Source organism: Hyperolius riggenbachi, chromosome 10, assembly GCF_040937935.1.
Source record: "Hyperolius riggenbachi isolate aHypRig1 chromosome 10, aHypRig1.pri, whole genome shotgun sequence".
NCBI classification, from domain to species: domain Eukaryota; kingdom Metazoa; phylum Chordata; class Amphibia; order Anura; family Hyperoliidae; genus Hyperolius; species Hyperolius riggenbachi.
The window spans coordinates 134037377-134054468 of NC_090655.1; the positions used below are offsets into that span (position 1 = coordinate 134037377).

The 17092-nt window shown below is 44.6% G+C and overlaps 1 protein-coding gene and 1 long non-coding RNA gene across 7 annotated transcripts in view; one reads left to right on the forward strand and one right to left on the reverse strand.

The window, feature by feature from the left end:
* Window positions 1-17092, forward strand: part of LOC137536155 (uncharacterized) — a 138494-nt gene that overhangs the window by 101838 nt on the left and 19564 nt on the right. The gene's annotated exons all lie outside the window — the stretch shown is intronic.
* The window catches only part of CDH23 (cadherin related 23), a 1682716-nt gene that overhangs the window by 54176 nt on the left and 1611448 nt on the right, over window positions 1-17092 (reverse strand). For all 6 annotated transcript variants that reach the window (XM_068258239.1, XM_068258230.1, XM_068258228.1 and 3 more), the window contains 3 exons: window positions 16405-16616; window positions 12765-12959; window positions 3375-3488 (listed from right to left, as the gene is read on the reverse strand). In XM_068258239.1, coding sequence (XP_068114340.1) covers window positions 3375-3488; window positions 12765-12959; window positions 16405-16616 — 521 coding nt within the window. The remainder of the gene's footprint in view (window positions 1-3374; window positions 3489-12764; window positions 12960-16404; window positions 16617-17092) is intronic.

Sequence of the window (17092 nt, forward strand, 5' to 3'; positions counted from 1 at the left end):
CATTTAGCAAAATGTCAATTCATAAAGGCTGTTACCGCATGAAAAGCTGACATTACCGACCAGGAAGATAAATTACCGACTTGGCTGCAGTTACCGACAACACGTTAGTAAATTGTCAGCAAATGTCCATTCATAAAGCCTTCAACAAGCGGTAAGCCTGGCGGTAGTTACCAACACCTCTAGTGAGGCGATAACAAGTTACCGACATCGCTGATGAATGCAAAAGTGCAGAGAGCCGAAGTCTGTTTGAGTCATCAGTGGAGAGAGCCAGAGAGCCCTCTGTGTGAATCATTTGAGCAGGCAGGGAAAGACTGTGTGACTCATCTGTCTGAGTCATCAGTGGGAGAGCCAGAGAGAGCCGTCTGTGTGATTCATTTCTGCAGGGCAAAGAGAGAATCGAGACACTGCTCTACTCTACCGCTCAATGGGCTGCGATAATTTACCGACCTCCAAGGGCAGCTGGTGAAATCTTTATGAATTAGCACACAGACCGGGAAAATACCGAGTGCGGTATTTTCCCAAAAAGATTTTTTTATCGCACTGCTGTTTATGAATCGAGGCCATTGCCACACTTCTGCTGTACCGCTCAATGGGCTGTGGTAATTTACCAAACTTCAAAGGCAGCTGTGAAAATCTTTATGAATTAGCACACAAAGGTCTAAAATACCGAATGCGGTATTTTCCCTCCCAGATTTTTTTTATCGCACTGCTTTTATGAATCGAGTCCTTTGTGTCCAACCACTCTTTAAACTTAACCTCATTTTTTGTTTATCAAAAATGTTGCATCCTAGCACCTTCGCTGTCAGCCGTCTAGAGCAGTTCTGTCCTCTAACCCCACTGACAGCTGTCTACACCATACTCATCCACTTCCTATCACCCCACTGTGTGCTGTTCCCCAACCTGCTCATCTGCCCTATCACTGCCATGCATACATGAAATCTAGGCGCCTGGAAAAAAAAAAGGCCCAGGGGATTGCGTCTAGTATAATATTGCTACAGTTAGCGATATTCTACTACTGTATTTTCACAGTAAAATATCGGTAATATTTACCAATATATTGCTATGGCTAAACCTAACCCTACTTTTACCTTCATAGCAGCTGCCATTTACAGCAAAGAAGGTACAACTGAGCGCTCTGAGTCGCCCGCTAGCCGCAGCCGCCATACTCCCATTTTTCCTACTCTTGCCACAAAATGCGGCTTTTATCATAGGTGCCTATGGCGCCGCCGTTTTTTTTTGTAAGGGCTCTTGTGCCCTTTTTTACTGCTTTGCATTCCTACACTATTCCCATCAACCCCACTGAATGCTGACTCCAAAACACCTCCTGCGAATTTCCTAATACCACTGCTGTGTGCTGTTCCCAACCTGCTCTCTTGTCTTAACATTCCCACTGTTGGCTTTCCTGTCCTCTAATGTGCTAAAGGGTGATGGAAAGATAGAGGATTCCATGAAAACATTTTGGACAATATGCCATGTGACTTCCGTCCAGCTTAGGTTCCTACCACAGTTATGCATGACCCTGCAAACAATATTTTTAGTATTTTGGATTTATAAAGAACCAAAATATCCCATTGCACTGTCCAATAAAGTATACACAATACAGACACATACAAGGCAATTTGTTGCAGATAGACAATTGAAGAGGTCAGTGATGCATCATACTTGAGGGTGGAAAAAATGTAACACTTTACAAAGCAGTAATAACACAAAAAGAAAGTGGATTTTTTATGATTTTTTTTTCATGAGATCCTGTCCAGTAAGCTTATCTAAGGGGATAAGGGGTAGCATGACATATAGGGGGAGCTGTGTAAAAGGTGGTGGTCAGTGGCTAGCTAAGGGTCTTAGGTAGGATTATATGCTTGCCTGAAACAGTGATTTTAGGTTCTGCCTAATGTAACTATAGCAAGTGTGGGCGACTGACAAACAGATTTTGGAAGGAGTTGCAGAAATGTGGGGTAAATCAAGAGAAGCCTTTTATGTGAAAATGAGAACAGGTGACTAGAGAGGAGAACAAAATTTTAGTGGAGCAGAGATGACATCCAGGGAGGAATCTACATACAAGTAAGGTTAAACAGAAAGCAGCAAGACTGATTTAGGATGTTGAGTTTTTTTGAATTTGATGGCATCCTAGGTGAGAAAGGAGTGAATGCAGGGAAAAAAAATATTTACATGGATATATCAGGAGTAGAGGGATGGTCACTAGGATGTATATAATTACGAGTTGATTCAGGATTGTGTATTTGGCATGCAAATTGATGCAGCTTGAAAATGCATCGGTGAAGTCCCACCAAGGTTTAATTAGATTCATCCAATTTCAAGTTGCATGTATTTGCATACATAAATAGCAAAATCCTGCATCAAGTTGGAATTATTGGTATCTCACTGACCATCCCTAAACAGGAGGTAGATAACAAGTTGATGTGTGATTTGAATGACAGAGTTCAGTCAACTAGTACACCTAGGCATCTGGCTTGGGTCACAGGCAGGGGAATACCTAGAAATCCCCCTCCCCATTTAAAATACATGCATGATGGCTATTTATTTTTCAAGTGGTAGAGGGAAGAAGGGCAGGAGGGGAGGTAATCAGAACTGGGGGGTTTCCAGGGTGTTAACGTCACCTTATATAAAGGGGTCGGACATGGTGTGCGTGTTTGTAGGGGGTTCAGTATGAAGAGGAGCAGTCCAAACTGAGGACCTGGAGGATGGTACATCGCAGCAATTTAGCAGTGAAAGGGAGAGTAGATGTGGACTGCATGGGCTTAAAAATATTACAAGGAGAATGCAAGGGCACGATGGAAGGGGCTGAATGAGCAATGTTGTAACAGAAGAATCCCCCCCAATATGAGACAAATGTTTAACTAATTGGTGTTAACATGGAGGATTTCTTATTGCCTCCTCCACTATATGATTATTGTAGCCTTTAGGACTTGCTGTGGCATGTTAAAAAGGGGAGTGTGGTAGGAGAGGTAAAGTAACACTGAAAAACAGGAACAGTGAATAAATCTGGGTTACATTTCTAAACACCCTAAGAACGAGGTATTTCTTTTGGTTACTTTATAGTGCAGTTGTGCAAAGAGGGAAACGTGATTTTTTTACTTATTTGTTGGTGTCAGCGGGTTTCCTGTACTCTCTAAATGCAGGTTATTAAAACAAATAAATGTGCCTCAGACTATTACTATATCAGAAAGATCATCTGAAGGAACCTACACATGCAAAAAGAAAAATCAGAAATGCTACACAGAATGATTCTTCATTTAACAACCTAATGTATGATCATCGCAAAAAAATCCATTTACTCCATAAAAATAACAATTCTTTTGTCCTTTAGTAAACTGTTAGAGTAGTTAAACCACAGTTAGCATGTCTTTACTTACTGGAGGCCTGACAAAGATGGGCTCATTATCATCAATGTCATCTAGAGCAACTTGCAGAGGGAGCATGGTTTCATAAGGAACTGGCTGGCCAAGGTCATAAGCAACAATTATAAGCTGAAATAAAGACCAACATCAAAGCATGAGTCATTTCCATTTAACTCTTATAAAAACATTTTATTTGATTTATGAAGGTGGATACAAGGAATAACAGAACAAAACATAAGACGATGCTCAGAGTCCCTGGCTTGAAATATTAATAGAGGCGGGAATAAAATTGCAGCAAAAGTGGAGCAGTTGCCAGAATCTATCAGTCAGAATCTTTTTTCACTTACTAGCTGAAGCCAGGACGGTAACATGGGGTAACTACGCCCATTTTTCCCCAGTCTTGATAAATCTGCCCTGTAAGCAGTGTTCCCCAACCCTGTCCTCAAGGCTCACCAACAGTGAATGTTTTGTGGAAATCCACGGAGGACGTTAATCCGCTCTACTGAGAGACTAATTACCTCACCAGTGCAGGTTTGTGGTTTTGTGCAAAACATGTACTGTGGGTGGGCCTTGAGGACAGGGTTGGGGAACTGTGCTAAGGACACCTCACCCGAAGCAAAGCTACCTAAGATAAGCACAGAGGTATATTCATTCTGGAGCCACATACCTGTGTGTGTTGTCTGTTCCTTTCTGCTTCCCCCTCAGTTCCTGTAATCACTTCTTGAAAATTTTGAGTTTTGGCTAAAGTCACATTTTCATACAGGAAAAGGCGGGCTTACAGCAATGTTGCCTCCTATTACCATCCCATTTCCTCCTTCTCTTCGCTCCACTCACTCCCCTTAATGGAAAAGAATAAGAGGGTGATAGTTGGGAACATTGCTGCAAGTCTGCCTCTTTCAGTCAAAAAAATGTGGCTTTAACCACTTGAGGACCGCAGTGTCAAATCCCCCTAAAAACCAGGCCTTTTTTCTTAAAAATGGCCACTGCAACTTTAAGACCTCGCTGGAAGGCCGCACAACACAGCACACAAGCAATTCCCCCTCCCCCCTTTTCTCCCACACCAACAGAGCTTTCTGTTGGTAGGGTCTGATCGCGCCCCCAATGTTTATTTTTTTTAATATAAATATTTATTTCATTATTTTCTCAATAAATGTGACTTTTTTTTTATTTATTCCCCAGCCCTCCCTCCCTTCCCCTGCGAGCCAATCAGCGTGATCAGCTGTCATAGGCTTCAGCCTATGACAGCTGATCACTATCGGGTCTCCCAGGGGGACAGCCGTGTCACACAGCTGTCCCTAGTACAGCGCTGCCATGGATCGCAGCGCTGTACAAGCTAATTAGACGGTGTCTAACAGTCTCCTAGTGGCGATTGCCACTAGGAGGCTGAAGGTGGAGCGGAGCAATCTCCTGTAAAACAGGCCCCAAGGACCTTACGCCAGTTGGCGTGACGTGGTCAGCAAGAGGTTAAAACAAACCTGTGAGGTTTGCCATTGCCAAATTCTTATCCCTACCTCAGGAGGGAGAAGCCTCTGGATCCTAAAGAGGCTTCCCCATCCATGCTGCAATTTCTGAGGAAATACCAAGTTGGTAGGGATGAAATGCATTAACGATACCACTGTAACTGTGCGACATGTGATCTCTTGAACAATTGGGTGAGACTCCACGTGGCGGTAATGTAGACACTGCGGCTTGTGGTCATTTCCAGGGTCCAGCTATGCTTGAATATGGCAGCATGGAGTTTGCATTGCTAGATGGAAAGTGATATCAGAGTGTTGAGAATTGCTCCAAAGGAACTCTATCAAATGAAGCATTCTTACCGCCGCAACCAGCACTGGTGAATTTGATGAATAATGCAGTTGGACTGTATGTCTTAATAGTCCTGCTAAGTGGCTGAGCTAAGTTGCACGTGGAAACTGTCACCCGGGAGAGATACAACTGGATCAGGTCGTATGGTGTTTTTTTCTTACATGCTAAGGCCTTACCCAACGATTTACTGTTGCAGCAGACTGTCATTCCTATGAGTGCATGCCCACACACTTTAAAATCCTCCTATGGAGTGTCCTCTCTCATTCCGTTTTAGGAACTGCATACATTTGATTGCTGTGCAGTTTTATAATGCGTCCTATGGCCATGTTGGTTTATTCCACCTTGAAGTTATGAGGTCCTTTATTATGCTATAGACTGCCTTGATTGTTTAGGATGAGGATAGCCTATTTATGTCAACATTAATGTGTATGTTGTGGGGTGATGTATGGGCTTATACTTTGCACTAGATAGGAGTGAGGCTTATTAGGTCTAAAATGTACTGTGATATGTATGCAACCATACTCTTATTTTCCGGGTTTTTGTTCATATGATTAACAGTAAAGCATATTTTTAAGTGAAGCATATTTTTTGCTATTAAAATTTCACCTGTTGTGAGTGCAGCTAGACTGGTTATAGTTCTGTTTTTCTTTCAGAATTATATAGCTATTGTAGTGATGTAATAGCTGGTGGCGCATGACAGCAGTGCATAATTGTGTGGACCCTGGCGGTGGGAGCACAGAGAGCAGCAGGTTAAATGCAGCAGCAGGAGGAGGAGAAACATGTGGCAGCAGCAGGCAGCATAGTGGGCCATGGCACCTAGCGGTGGTACCACGGCACAAACAAATATAAACAACTTTGAGGTTCCAGGAAGTGGCCGTACAGCCGCAGTTGGTTCACACTAACAGTAGTAGCTATTTTGATGGTGTAATAGCTAGTGGCAGCAGTGCCTTATTCTGTGGACCCTGCCGGTGGGAACACAGACAGCAGGAGGTAAAAGCAGCAGGAGGAGGAGGAGTAACATACATGTGGTAGCAGGCAGCATAGGCCATGGTACCTAGCGGTGGTACCACAGCACCCAAAAAAAACCTCCAGGCCTAATTAGTAGGAGACTGAAGGCTGGAGTGCAAAAGAGATTCCCAGCCACCTCTTGTCCCCCTCTCACCGACAGCAGAGGCCAGGAACTTGCCTTTAATCCAGCCCTTGTTAATCTTCAGGAATGTCAGTCTGTCCACAGACTCTGGGGACAGACGAAAGCACTTCTCCATGACCATGCCACCGGCCGCACTGAAGCACCCCTCGGACAGCACACTGGAAGGAGGGCAAGACAGGACTTCCAGGGCATACTGCTCCCTCCAGATCTCCAAGCACTTGACACAGTACTCCATGGGGTCCACTGGGGCCTCAGTGTCAAGCCCGCTGAAGGACCTCATGTAGTCTGCCTTAGTGCCTTAGAGTGCCTTAGTCAGAGACAGCAGGTCTCCTGGGCGCATGCTTCTGCTGCTGGCCGCAGGCACCGGCTGCTGCGCTGGCTGGACAGAGGTGGTGGAAGGCTGGGGGAAGGCTTCCTCCAATCGCTGAACAAGGACCTGCTGCAACTCCCTTGTTCGGCACTCAGGGTCTCTAGCAGGCAGGAACTGATCTCCCTTCCCCTTCAGCCATGGGATGGATCAAGGTGATCCAGATGTCCTCCCGAGCACGCATCTAGATCACCCTGGAGTCCCTGCGCAGGTACCACAGAGACATCAGGGTCGTCGTCACCCCCAGAGACGACATCACCATCCCCCTCCTCTGGCCCCTGAGCCTCGTCCTGCTCTCTCCACCCTTGCATCACTGCAGCTGCGCTCTGCTGTTCCCCCTCAACAGCAAGGTCAGGGACCTTCAACTCCTCCTCATCCTCCCAAGAGGTGGACTGCGCAGCTGCCTCCAGCTGGGTGAGGGCTGCCTCTCCCTCTTCCAGCAGATCAAACAGGGCCCTGTCCAGCAGACAAACCATGGGCACCCACTCGCAGAGGGATGCCCGTTCACGGCTCACCATGTTGGTTCCATGCAGGAAGGGAGCCAACACCAAGCACACCTGCTGCATCTGAACCCCCCCCCCCCTGTGCATTGGAGAGGACCTGGAAGTTGGTGGTGCCAGAAACAGTCACATCAACGATGTATTGGCTGACAGCCCTCCTCTGCTCACCAGCCGCTCCAACATCGCCAGGGTGGAATTCCAGCGTGTTGGCACATCAATGACAAGCTGGTATCGTGGCAGGCCCTCGCACTGCTGCAGGTCGGCCAGAGTCACTGAAGCACTGGCGGAGCAGCGGAAATGGCACACAATTTTCCTTGCCGCTTCCAACAGATTGTCCATCCCCATGTAGGTGCGCAGGAACTTCTGCACCACCAGGTTCCGGACGTGGGCCAAACAGGGGACGTAGGTCAAGTGCCCCCTGGTGATGGCAGCCAGCAGGTTGGATGCATTGTCGGACACCACCAATCCGACTCTGAGGCCTCTGGGGGTCAGCCACCTCTGCTCCTGCTCCCTGAGGTTGGCCAGAACATTGGCTGCCATCAGCTTTGTCTTCCCTAGGCTGACCATCTCCAGCAGCGCTTGGCAGTGGTGGGCCTTCACGCTGCTACTGAGGCGGGGACGCTTGGCAGCGGGTGTGCCGGAGGAGGGAACTGGATCAGAGGGGCCTGCTGCATCTCCCCTGACCCCGTGGGGTGGCACCACCCACTGGGCTACTGCTGCTGCAGTGCCCGATGATGCTGCTGCTGCTTCCTCACCCCCTTCCACCAAGCTGACCCAGTGTGCGTTGAAGGACAGGTAGCGGTCTGTCTTGAAACGGCTGCTCCAAGAGTCCATGGTGACATGGACTTGCCCACGGCGTGATCGAGCGAATGGGCCACGTTTGCCAACACAAACTGGTGCAGTGCTGGGATCTCCATGCATGGCTACTGCCATTTGAGAAAGGGCTAGGCCCGAAACAGCGTCTGTCATTGTACATGCCACCTTTTTGATGCAATAAAAGAGCTCAATTACTACTTCTACGAGTGGCAACGGTCTCTTTGGGGATTTTGATGACTGAGCGTTTCTATGGACACTGAGACGAAGACCATTGCACACTAATTTTTTACATGTTTGTGGTGCTCCTCCTGAATACTTTGTGCTTGCTATCATCCAGAGTGGAGACATGAAAAAACTGCCAGATTGGGGATGTGAACTGCCCCTTATGGCTTGAAGGGGGTGCTTGTCTCCTTCTAGTTGGGCGTTGACTGGTGCGGGTGGTGGTAGTAGCGTCTGAAGCAGCAGGCTGTGGCTCCTGCCTTCCACGCCCACTGCTGGTCCTGCCTCTGGCCTCCATGCTGCGCCTCTGTGCCTGAGCCTCCTCCTCCTCCGAGCTGCCTTCACCCAACTCTGGCACGTAGGGACGGTCACGCACCTCATCATCATCATCCTCCTCAAACAGCTCCTCTGAACCCCTAACCACCTCTTCTGCCCCAACATCCCATGGATCACGCCCCTCCTCCACATCAAAATCAGGTTGTTGTTCACCAACAACAACCTCCTCCATCTCGAACTCCTCCTCTCCTGTCCCCAGCATCTCCTCCTCAAACTCTGCCACAAAAGCCCTCAAGGTGCTCGCAGTCCTTGGAGTAAACAGTGAGCTCAGTGAGGGCAGGCTGGCCACTGGGTTTGACAGGACCTCAAGCTGGTGGTGGTCTCGCTGGAGGTGTGGATGGAACCGGTGCCCCGCCATCAGTTCCACGACAGCTTGTGCCTGACTCTCCTCAATGGGCCGGCGATGACGCAGCGCAAAGATGGGCGCTACACGCTGCTGCGCCACTGCAGCATTCCTCTCAGCTGTTCCCTCCCCCACAGCTGAGTGGCTAGTGGCGGACCAGTCACAGACCTGGTGGCGGCAATGGCACTGCCTCTCCTGCTACCTCTCCGTCTGCTGCCCCTGCCAGTCACTGCATTATATAATATACAATAAGAAAAAAAATAAAATATATATATACTTTTTTTTCAGACCCGTGATCAATCCCAATACCAAGCCCGAGATCGTGAAAAACTGCACTTGATCATGGGCTAGCCGTGATCAGGAGTTTGTGATGAGCACCCCTGCACATGGATCACACCTGTAAAGTAGTATGGACCCAATCTGACCTGGCTTTTTCTCCAAGAAAGCCGAGCATCCCGCTAATGCGTATACATTGACCATCTCTTTTTTGGCACTGTGCATACACGTCTATCTCATCATGTCACATATCACCTTGGGTACACTTTTACCCAAAAAACCCACTTTTAAAAGAGTGATTACAGGAACTGAGTTGAACGAGAGGAATGGAGAGTGCGCAGAGTTATCTAGTGATTCAGCGTTTTCTAGTGCAGTCCTTAAAGGACAACTGAAGCAAGAGGGCTACCTTATTTATTTCATTTTAAGCAATATCAGTTGCCTGGCCATCCTTCTGATCCTCTGCCTCTAATACTTTCAGCCACAGACCCTGAACAAGCACGCAGCAGATCAGTTGTTTCTGACATTATTGTCAGACTTGACAAGATTAGCTGCATGCTTGTTTCTGCTGAGATGCAGACACTACTGCAGCCAGTAGCAAGGCTGCCAGGCAACTGGTATTGTTTAAGAAGAAACAAACATGGCAGCCTCTATATTCTTCTCATTTCAGTTGTACTTTAAACTATATAAGTTTTACAAATCCTTTACATATTTGATTTAAAAATAATAATATATATATATATATATATATATATATATATATATATATATATATATATATATATTTCATATAACAGACACACCAAACAGAACAAAAGTCAATGAAGTAATAATCAGAGTGACAGTTTTCATTAAAGTTGATAGGGAGTTAGGTGTAATCTATAAAAAAAATGCTCACTGAGAGTTATGCTGCATAACTTTGATATGCATCTTATGGAACAAAGGTTAGAGGCTGCGATACATGCAATTTTCAAACAGGTTTATACAGCCATCCATCTGATTTACATTGGGTGGGGGCAAGGTGGTGCATGGTTGTAAAAGTATTGTTACTATCCAAGCAGAGATATTGGCAATTTGACAGATCAGATGCCAGTCTAATGCTGGGAATACACGGCAAGTTTTTGTGGCTCGGATGGATTGAGCCATTTAGATGGCACGACTGATAATTTCCGACATGTCCGATCAACCGTCCGATTGATTCCGCGCTCAATTCCACATGGGGAACAATGGAAAAAGATAAGGAAAACGAGAGGAAAATAAGAGAATCGCCCGCGGAATCGAGCAGGGAATCTGGAATCGAGCAGGGATTCTATCGGGCGGCAGAATCGCGCCGCAAAAACTTACCATGTATTCCCAGCATAGCAGTTTACACATCATCTGATATTGGCGTTACAGACAGTCCAGCCTGGCGAGCAAGAGGATCACTCTTGCAGGAAATGGGGATAATGAAGGTAAGCTGGTGGGTGAGTATATGGTCTTTCTTTGGTACAGATATTACTAAGCACCGATGATTTAGAGACCACGCTGCATACAGTAATTATGTATTGTTTGGCTGCACCCTGCCTAATTGTATTTTTTAGGTTGTACACATTGGGCATGATTCACAAAGCTTTTGCACCTGTTTTCCTCTGTTTTCACCTTATCTATGTTACATTTTTAAGCTCACAAAGAGCAAAAATATAATATAATTAAGGTAAGAAAAGTAATATTGAAATGAAGTTAATCAGAAACAACTTACTTTGAGTGATTATTTTGCTTGTAAATGTGCTGAAAGGTTATTTTTATTAATTAAATGATAAATAAGTAATTATTATTATTATTTAGTATTTATATAGCGCCGACATATTACGCAGCGTTGTACAGTGTATGTATATATATATCTTGTCACTAACTGTCCCTCAAAGGAGCTCACAATCTAATCCCTACCATTGCTATATTATGTAGTGTAAGTACTGTAGTCTAGGGACAATGTTTAGGGGGAGCCAATTAACTTATCCGTATGTTTTTGGAATGTGGGAGGAAACCGGAGCGCCCGGAGGAAACCCACGCAGACACGGAGAGAACATACAAACTCTTTGCAGATAGTGCCCTGGCTGGGATTTGAACCGGGGACCCAGCGCTGCAAGGCGAGAGAGCTAACCACTACGCCACCGTGCTGCCCAATAATGTAGTAATGTCTGAGAAGTTCTGTGAATAGAGCCCATTGCCTTATTATGTTGTTAGTGGGGAAACACTGCCAAAGATATTGGGTTACAACATGAATGTAATGAAGCAATGATGGACCGATGAACAGTGGTGCCTCTGCTCACAGTATCGAGACAGGTGGTCTTGGTGCATGTTCAAAGCTGCATAGTGCCTGCTTTGAGAGTCGCCATAGAAGTAATGTTATCAGAGCTATAACAGCGCAGCAGGTTTTTTTACTCGGAGAAGTAATAGTATTTAATGCCACCCGGATTTTCAGCTGAGTGAGCTGTCACTCGGCTCACCCTGCGCGCCCAGTTGACCGGGCACCAAACTAATACAAATACATACATTATTGTTTTTCTCCCTCTCATCATTAGTGTAGTGGAGTAATCTTGATTTTCAAACTCAAGGCAAACTCCTCCCACCTCTACCTAAAAAAATATGGTAATCTTGCCAAGATTAGTTCCTTTATTTCTTTTGCTCCCATTACAAGTGAAAGGTGGGCAAAAACTTACAGAGTATGGCTCTACCGGAGGATGAAACTGATAGAGGAGATTACAACACTATAAACTATGATTGTGTGGAGGTTAACAGTCATTAAGGGAATACAGTCACTTCTGTACATAGCACCATCTTCACTTTACTACTGTAGATTTTAATTTGCATACATTTCCATAGGCTCCTGACCCTGTGATCACTGTGAGCTAATGTGCTAATGTGATTGGCTCAGTGATCACAGGGTCAGGAGCCAATGAAATCAGCTCCTGACCAGCTCACGGAGTGCTGCTGTCAAAGGGACGGCAGAGCGAGTTGCAGCAGCAGGAGAGTGATGTGAACGGCGGTAGCAATGTGTCCGTGCAGCACTCTGGCAGGGGTAGCAGGTCCCAAACATGGCGTAGATTTCACTTAGCATGGTCCAGAAGTACTTAAGGAGCTGTTCTATTACCCTGACACAATGTTTCTAAGCTTTTCTTTGCATATGCAATCAAGAAAGGTATCTGTTGGACAAATCTTTTTTTTTTTTTGGCTATTCAACAGACCCAGACTGGCATTTTTGCACGTTCTGACATTCACCAGAAAGGTAGTATACTTGACAAAGGACACAGAATTAAAATGCATTCAATTTCATTAAGGCCCGGTTTACATTGGACAAAAAAGCGGTCTGTTTACCAGATCATAATGGAACGGACCCTAATGGAGGTGATCAGATCCTATGTTAATCAGGAGGATCTGTTCACACTGCTCCGTACGAACGTATTCATTCGGTCAGTTTCGCAGAGTGGACCACAAGTTTGCATCTGCAGTTACTTTAAAAAATGTTTTTACACGGATCAGTTACACATTCGTGCCAGTGTGAATCGAACCTTAGTCAATAAGCATAACTCCACAGAAATTATGTTTTCTCACTTACACTATAGATGGCTTGTTTCTCACGATCCAATCTCTGTGCGGTTTGGATAAGTCCACTAGTGGCGTCAACACTAAAATACTCCCAGTCCTTATTCCCAGCCCCAGTTTTCAGTAGGCTGTAACGTACAGCTCCATTCAGTCCTTCATCATTATCAGTGGCGTATACTTCATATACTGTAGACTTCAGTGGAATTTCCTTAACAAAAGAAAATTGTTAACAATAGTTTTACATACAACCACCAGAGGTCAATGTAACATAATTTGTGAGTAACCTCATCTGGAGAACTCAAATGAACTGAAATTTGGTTGGCTGCTACAAGTTATTGGATGCTGCATATCTTCAGTGTTCTTATGCAATTCGTGCTGTGGGGTATACATATTTACATTTTGTAGCAAATAAGGCTTCTGTGCGGAGTGTGCCAATGCTGGTTCCTCCTGCTCTCTTAACCACTTCATCTCAAAGGGTTTTTCCCCTTAAAAACCAAAGCAATTTTCACCTGTTGGCGCTCCTTCCTTTCATTCACCTATAACTTAATTACTACTTATCACAACAAAACAATCTATATCTTTTTTTTGCCACCAATTAGGCTTTCTTTAGGGGACTTTTTGCAAAGAATTATTTTATCCTAACTGAATTTTAACAGGAAAAATAAGAAAAAATTTGAAAAAAATCATTATTTCTCAGTTTTCAGCCAATATAGTTTTAAATTAATACATGCTACTGTAATTAAAACCCACCTATTTTATTTGCCAGTTTCTCCCGGCTATTGAAACATTTTAAATATTTCCATAGTACAATGTATGGCACCAATAATTTATTTGGAAATAAAGGTGCATTTTTCAAATTTCCGCCTGTCACTATTTATAAGCCCATAGTTTAAAAATTAACAGTAATATAATCTCTTGACATACATATTAACAATTTCAGTCCCTCAGGTAACTATTTATGTATTTTTTTAAATTTGTAATTAAAAAAAAATATTTGGGGTGATTATGTGATAGTGTGGGAGCTAAATTGTTAATTTTAAATGTATTTGTGGGTCTATTTTTTTAACAAATAATTGTGTGGAGGTGTAATTTTACTATTTGGGCACAAGATAGTTGCACATTCCTTCCTACTGCCACTGAGTACCTATAGTACGCTAAACAGGAAGTAATGCGTGCATGGGTTCTGTTGGAAGTAAAGAAATTATCATGCGATCTCATTGATGCCTGCGATCATTCACACGGGGACTGCGTTCCCATTCATTCATCTCCCGTCTAACGTTCGGTGATAACGAGTGCGGGAGCATGCATCTGAATGAGCTGGAGTGCGCAGCGGCAAGGTACATAGTAGCTATGTTCTTGCGAGGTGAAGAGGGAATTTGCAGGGACATTGTTACTTGTCCTGGGGGAGGGGAAGTGGTTAAGCTACTTAACGAATGTTGTTGTTTTGTAGTTTTCAAAAAACAGTCTTTAAGTTAGTTTAGTTATATAAATGAAATAGACCTTCTGAATGAGTTAACAGCAGGCTATGTGGATGGTGCAAGTGGTGTAACAATAGCTCACATGACTACAGGACAAGGGGGGGTGGTGGGGGTGTTGGGCCAGGGGCTATAGGGGCCCGCTTCTCCTCAACCCCCTAGTGCAGAGTAAATGCAGGGAGCACTGTAATATTTACTTCCTGTATCAAGTCTCCCTCCTCCTTCTGGCATCAAGATGTTGTCGGAAACTTTTTTCGGAATACCGATTTTGCAGTTTCCAATGGGAAATGAGCTTACTGCAGTAGTATCAGAAATCAGTCCATTGGAGTCGGAACAGCATTGGACCAATAACAGGCTGCAGAATTTTTCAGTGGAAATTTGAATACTGTGGAAATTTTATCCCAATCACAGAGCTAAGTAGCACTGGAGAATGCAGAGAATTCGGAATTTTCCAGTGGAAATCAGAATACTGCGGTAATTTTAGACAAATTATAAGACTCGGTAAAACTTGGTAGTATCCCAGACTTGTGATTCGTCTAAAATTTCCACGGCATTCAAATTTCCACTGAAAAATTCTGCAGCCTGTGATTGGTCCAATATTTATGACTCGGAGGTATTTGACCTATCAGAGAATTTGGTAGTGTATCAAGGACGTCCGCATAATAGCGGAATTCCACAAATTGTAATGGATTCCAAAAAACTACTTTTTTCTAAATGCATAACCTTATTAACAAAAAGGACTAAGGAAAACCTTTGCGTGGAAATCATTATCAAAAATTCGGGTTTCAACGGAAATCTGTGATTGGCAATTTCGAGAAGTTTTCGTAATTACCGCGGAATCGGAAATTTGCATTTTCAGCCATTCCCACTGGCATCCTCACGCTGCATGCTGACATTCTGAGGCCTCCAATGTCATCAGGACCCTCAGGTTGGCAGCACAGAGCGCATAGCTCCTGGGAGGTTGACTAGACCGGACGCAGCATGGACCGCTTAAAACTGCAGCACTCCCTGTGCTCACTCTTCACGAGGCTGGGGAAGGGGGGGAGTGGAGTGGAATAGCTGGCCACTAAGAGGGAGAATGGTTTGTCTGGAAATGACTTGCCAATACAAATGGCATGCCCATCACAATAGTGTCACTTCTGTGACCAAGGAGAGTGTGGACAGCTTGTCTGCTCTGTGTGGGACATTTCTGATGATGAGCACATTTATAGTTGGACCCTGGTGGCACATTGGAGACAGAGAATGGGACACAAGTTGAACTAGCTATGGTGACAGTGGAGGCACAGATGGACAATGGTGGCCCAGGGTGACACAGTGTTCAGGCATAAATATAAATTTTACTTAACAAATCTACAGTTCCTTTCTCATTTTTAAACTGGGAACAATCTGTATAATCGGGAATGTGCTTAAAGGCAACACCGCTCAAGACCTCATTATTCCTCAATCTCCAAATAACTAAGATTCAATTACAGTTACTGTTAATTTATTTGGTTTGATTAGCAAACTACCTTAAAGCGGATCCGAGATGAAAAACTAACTATAACAATTCACTTGTCTATATATGTTATCTAAAGTTTAGCATATCTAGCTGCAAGCAGCTTCAACATTTTATGATTATTTATTCCTGTGATACAATGAGGGCAGTCATGTTCTGTTTGTCACATTGTCACAGGCTGAGGGCTCGAGATGCTATCAACTTGCCTGTGTGTAAATTCAGTCCCCTCTCCTCCTCCCTCCTCCCCTCTGCCTCTGAAATCTCTGGCTAATAACCTCCTCTTCCTCCTGCCCAGACTGAGCTCCCATAAGCCCTTGCTACAGTGCCAATGCACTGTGAAAGACTGTGGGCGAGGCTTGTTTAGTTTATAGGGAATCCGAGTATTAAAACAGAACAAAAAAGTATTTGGCTCGAGGAATGCCCTATAAAATTATTATGCAATGAGTAAAAGTTTATCTCGGATCCACTTTAATGTACTGTTCCCTGAGCAATATAAGAGGGCCTCATCTTACTATCATACCTTGTCAGGCATGCCACAAAAGAACTATAGTAGGAATATTTTCCATGAAAGTAATCAGCCTTGAGTAAGTTACATTACTGTGACTATATTAATATACAAATCACAGGAAGGTTTTAAGTTATTGTTTTAATAAATTGACCTTCAACTCCTGCTTACCACTCACCTCCTTTATATGCAGTATGGTTCCATTGGGTGGCCGAACGAACACAGGCCGATTGTCATTGACATCAATCACCTCCACTCTAAGCATGGTTGTCCCCCACAGAGGTGGTTTCCCTTTGTCAGTGGCTACAACTGTCAAATTAAATCGTTCAAAGGACTGTAGAAGCCTCCGAGATGTTATTAACCCGGAATTGATATCAATGAGGAAAGCATCTGAGGAGTGAGCAAAAATTAAGTTATTAATAGTAGCACCGGTTTCTATTTAATATGTCACAGAAGTGCAAATACTGTATGTGCAGACAGCATCATAAAACCCACAAGTTATACATTTTCTTTATTATTGATCTGGATAATCTTCATGATCTGTAAGATGATTGGCTGACTTTGCAGACTTTAGTTAAAATCAAAGGAGCAGAGAAGCCTCCAAGCAATATAGATGCAGCTGGAGTCTGGCAGCTATGCGCAGTCCCTTCATGGTCTCCATTTTTGCTGAATGAGCACTGAGCTACATATTCAGTGATGGTGCTACATTGTAGAAGGGGGGGCAGCCCCCCCCCCCCCCGCCCCCGTGGACTCCTGTGCTCCCTCTTCCCCAGAAAGTACAGAGTTGCGAGCGGGTGCCCGGATCTCGTTTCATCAAAGTCCAGCGTCCCCTCTCTATGTCTCCAGCATAGTCTCTTTCATTACAT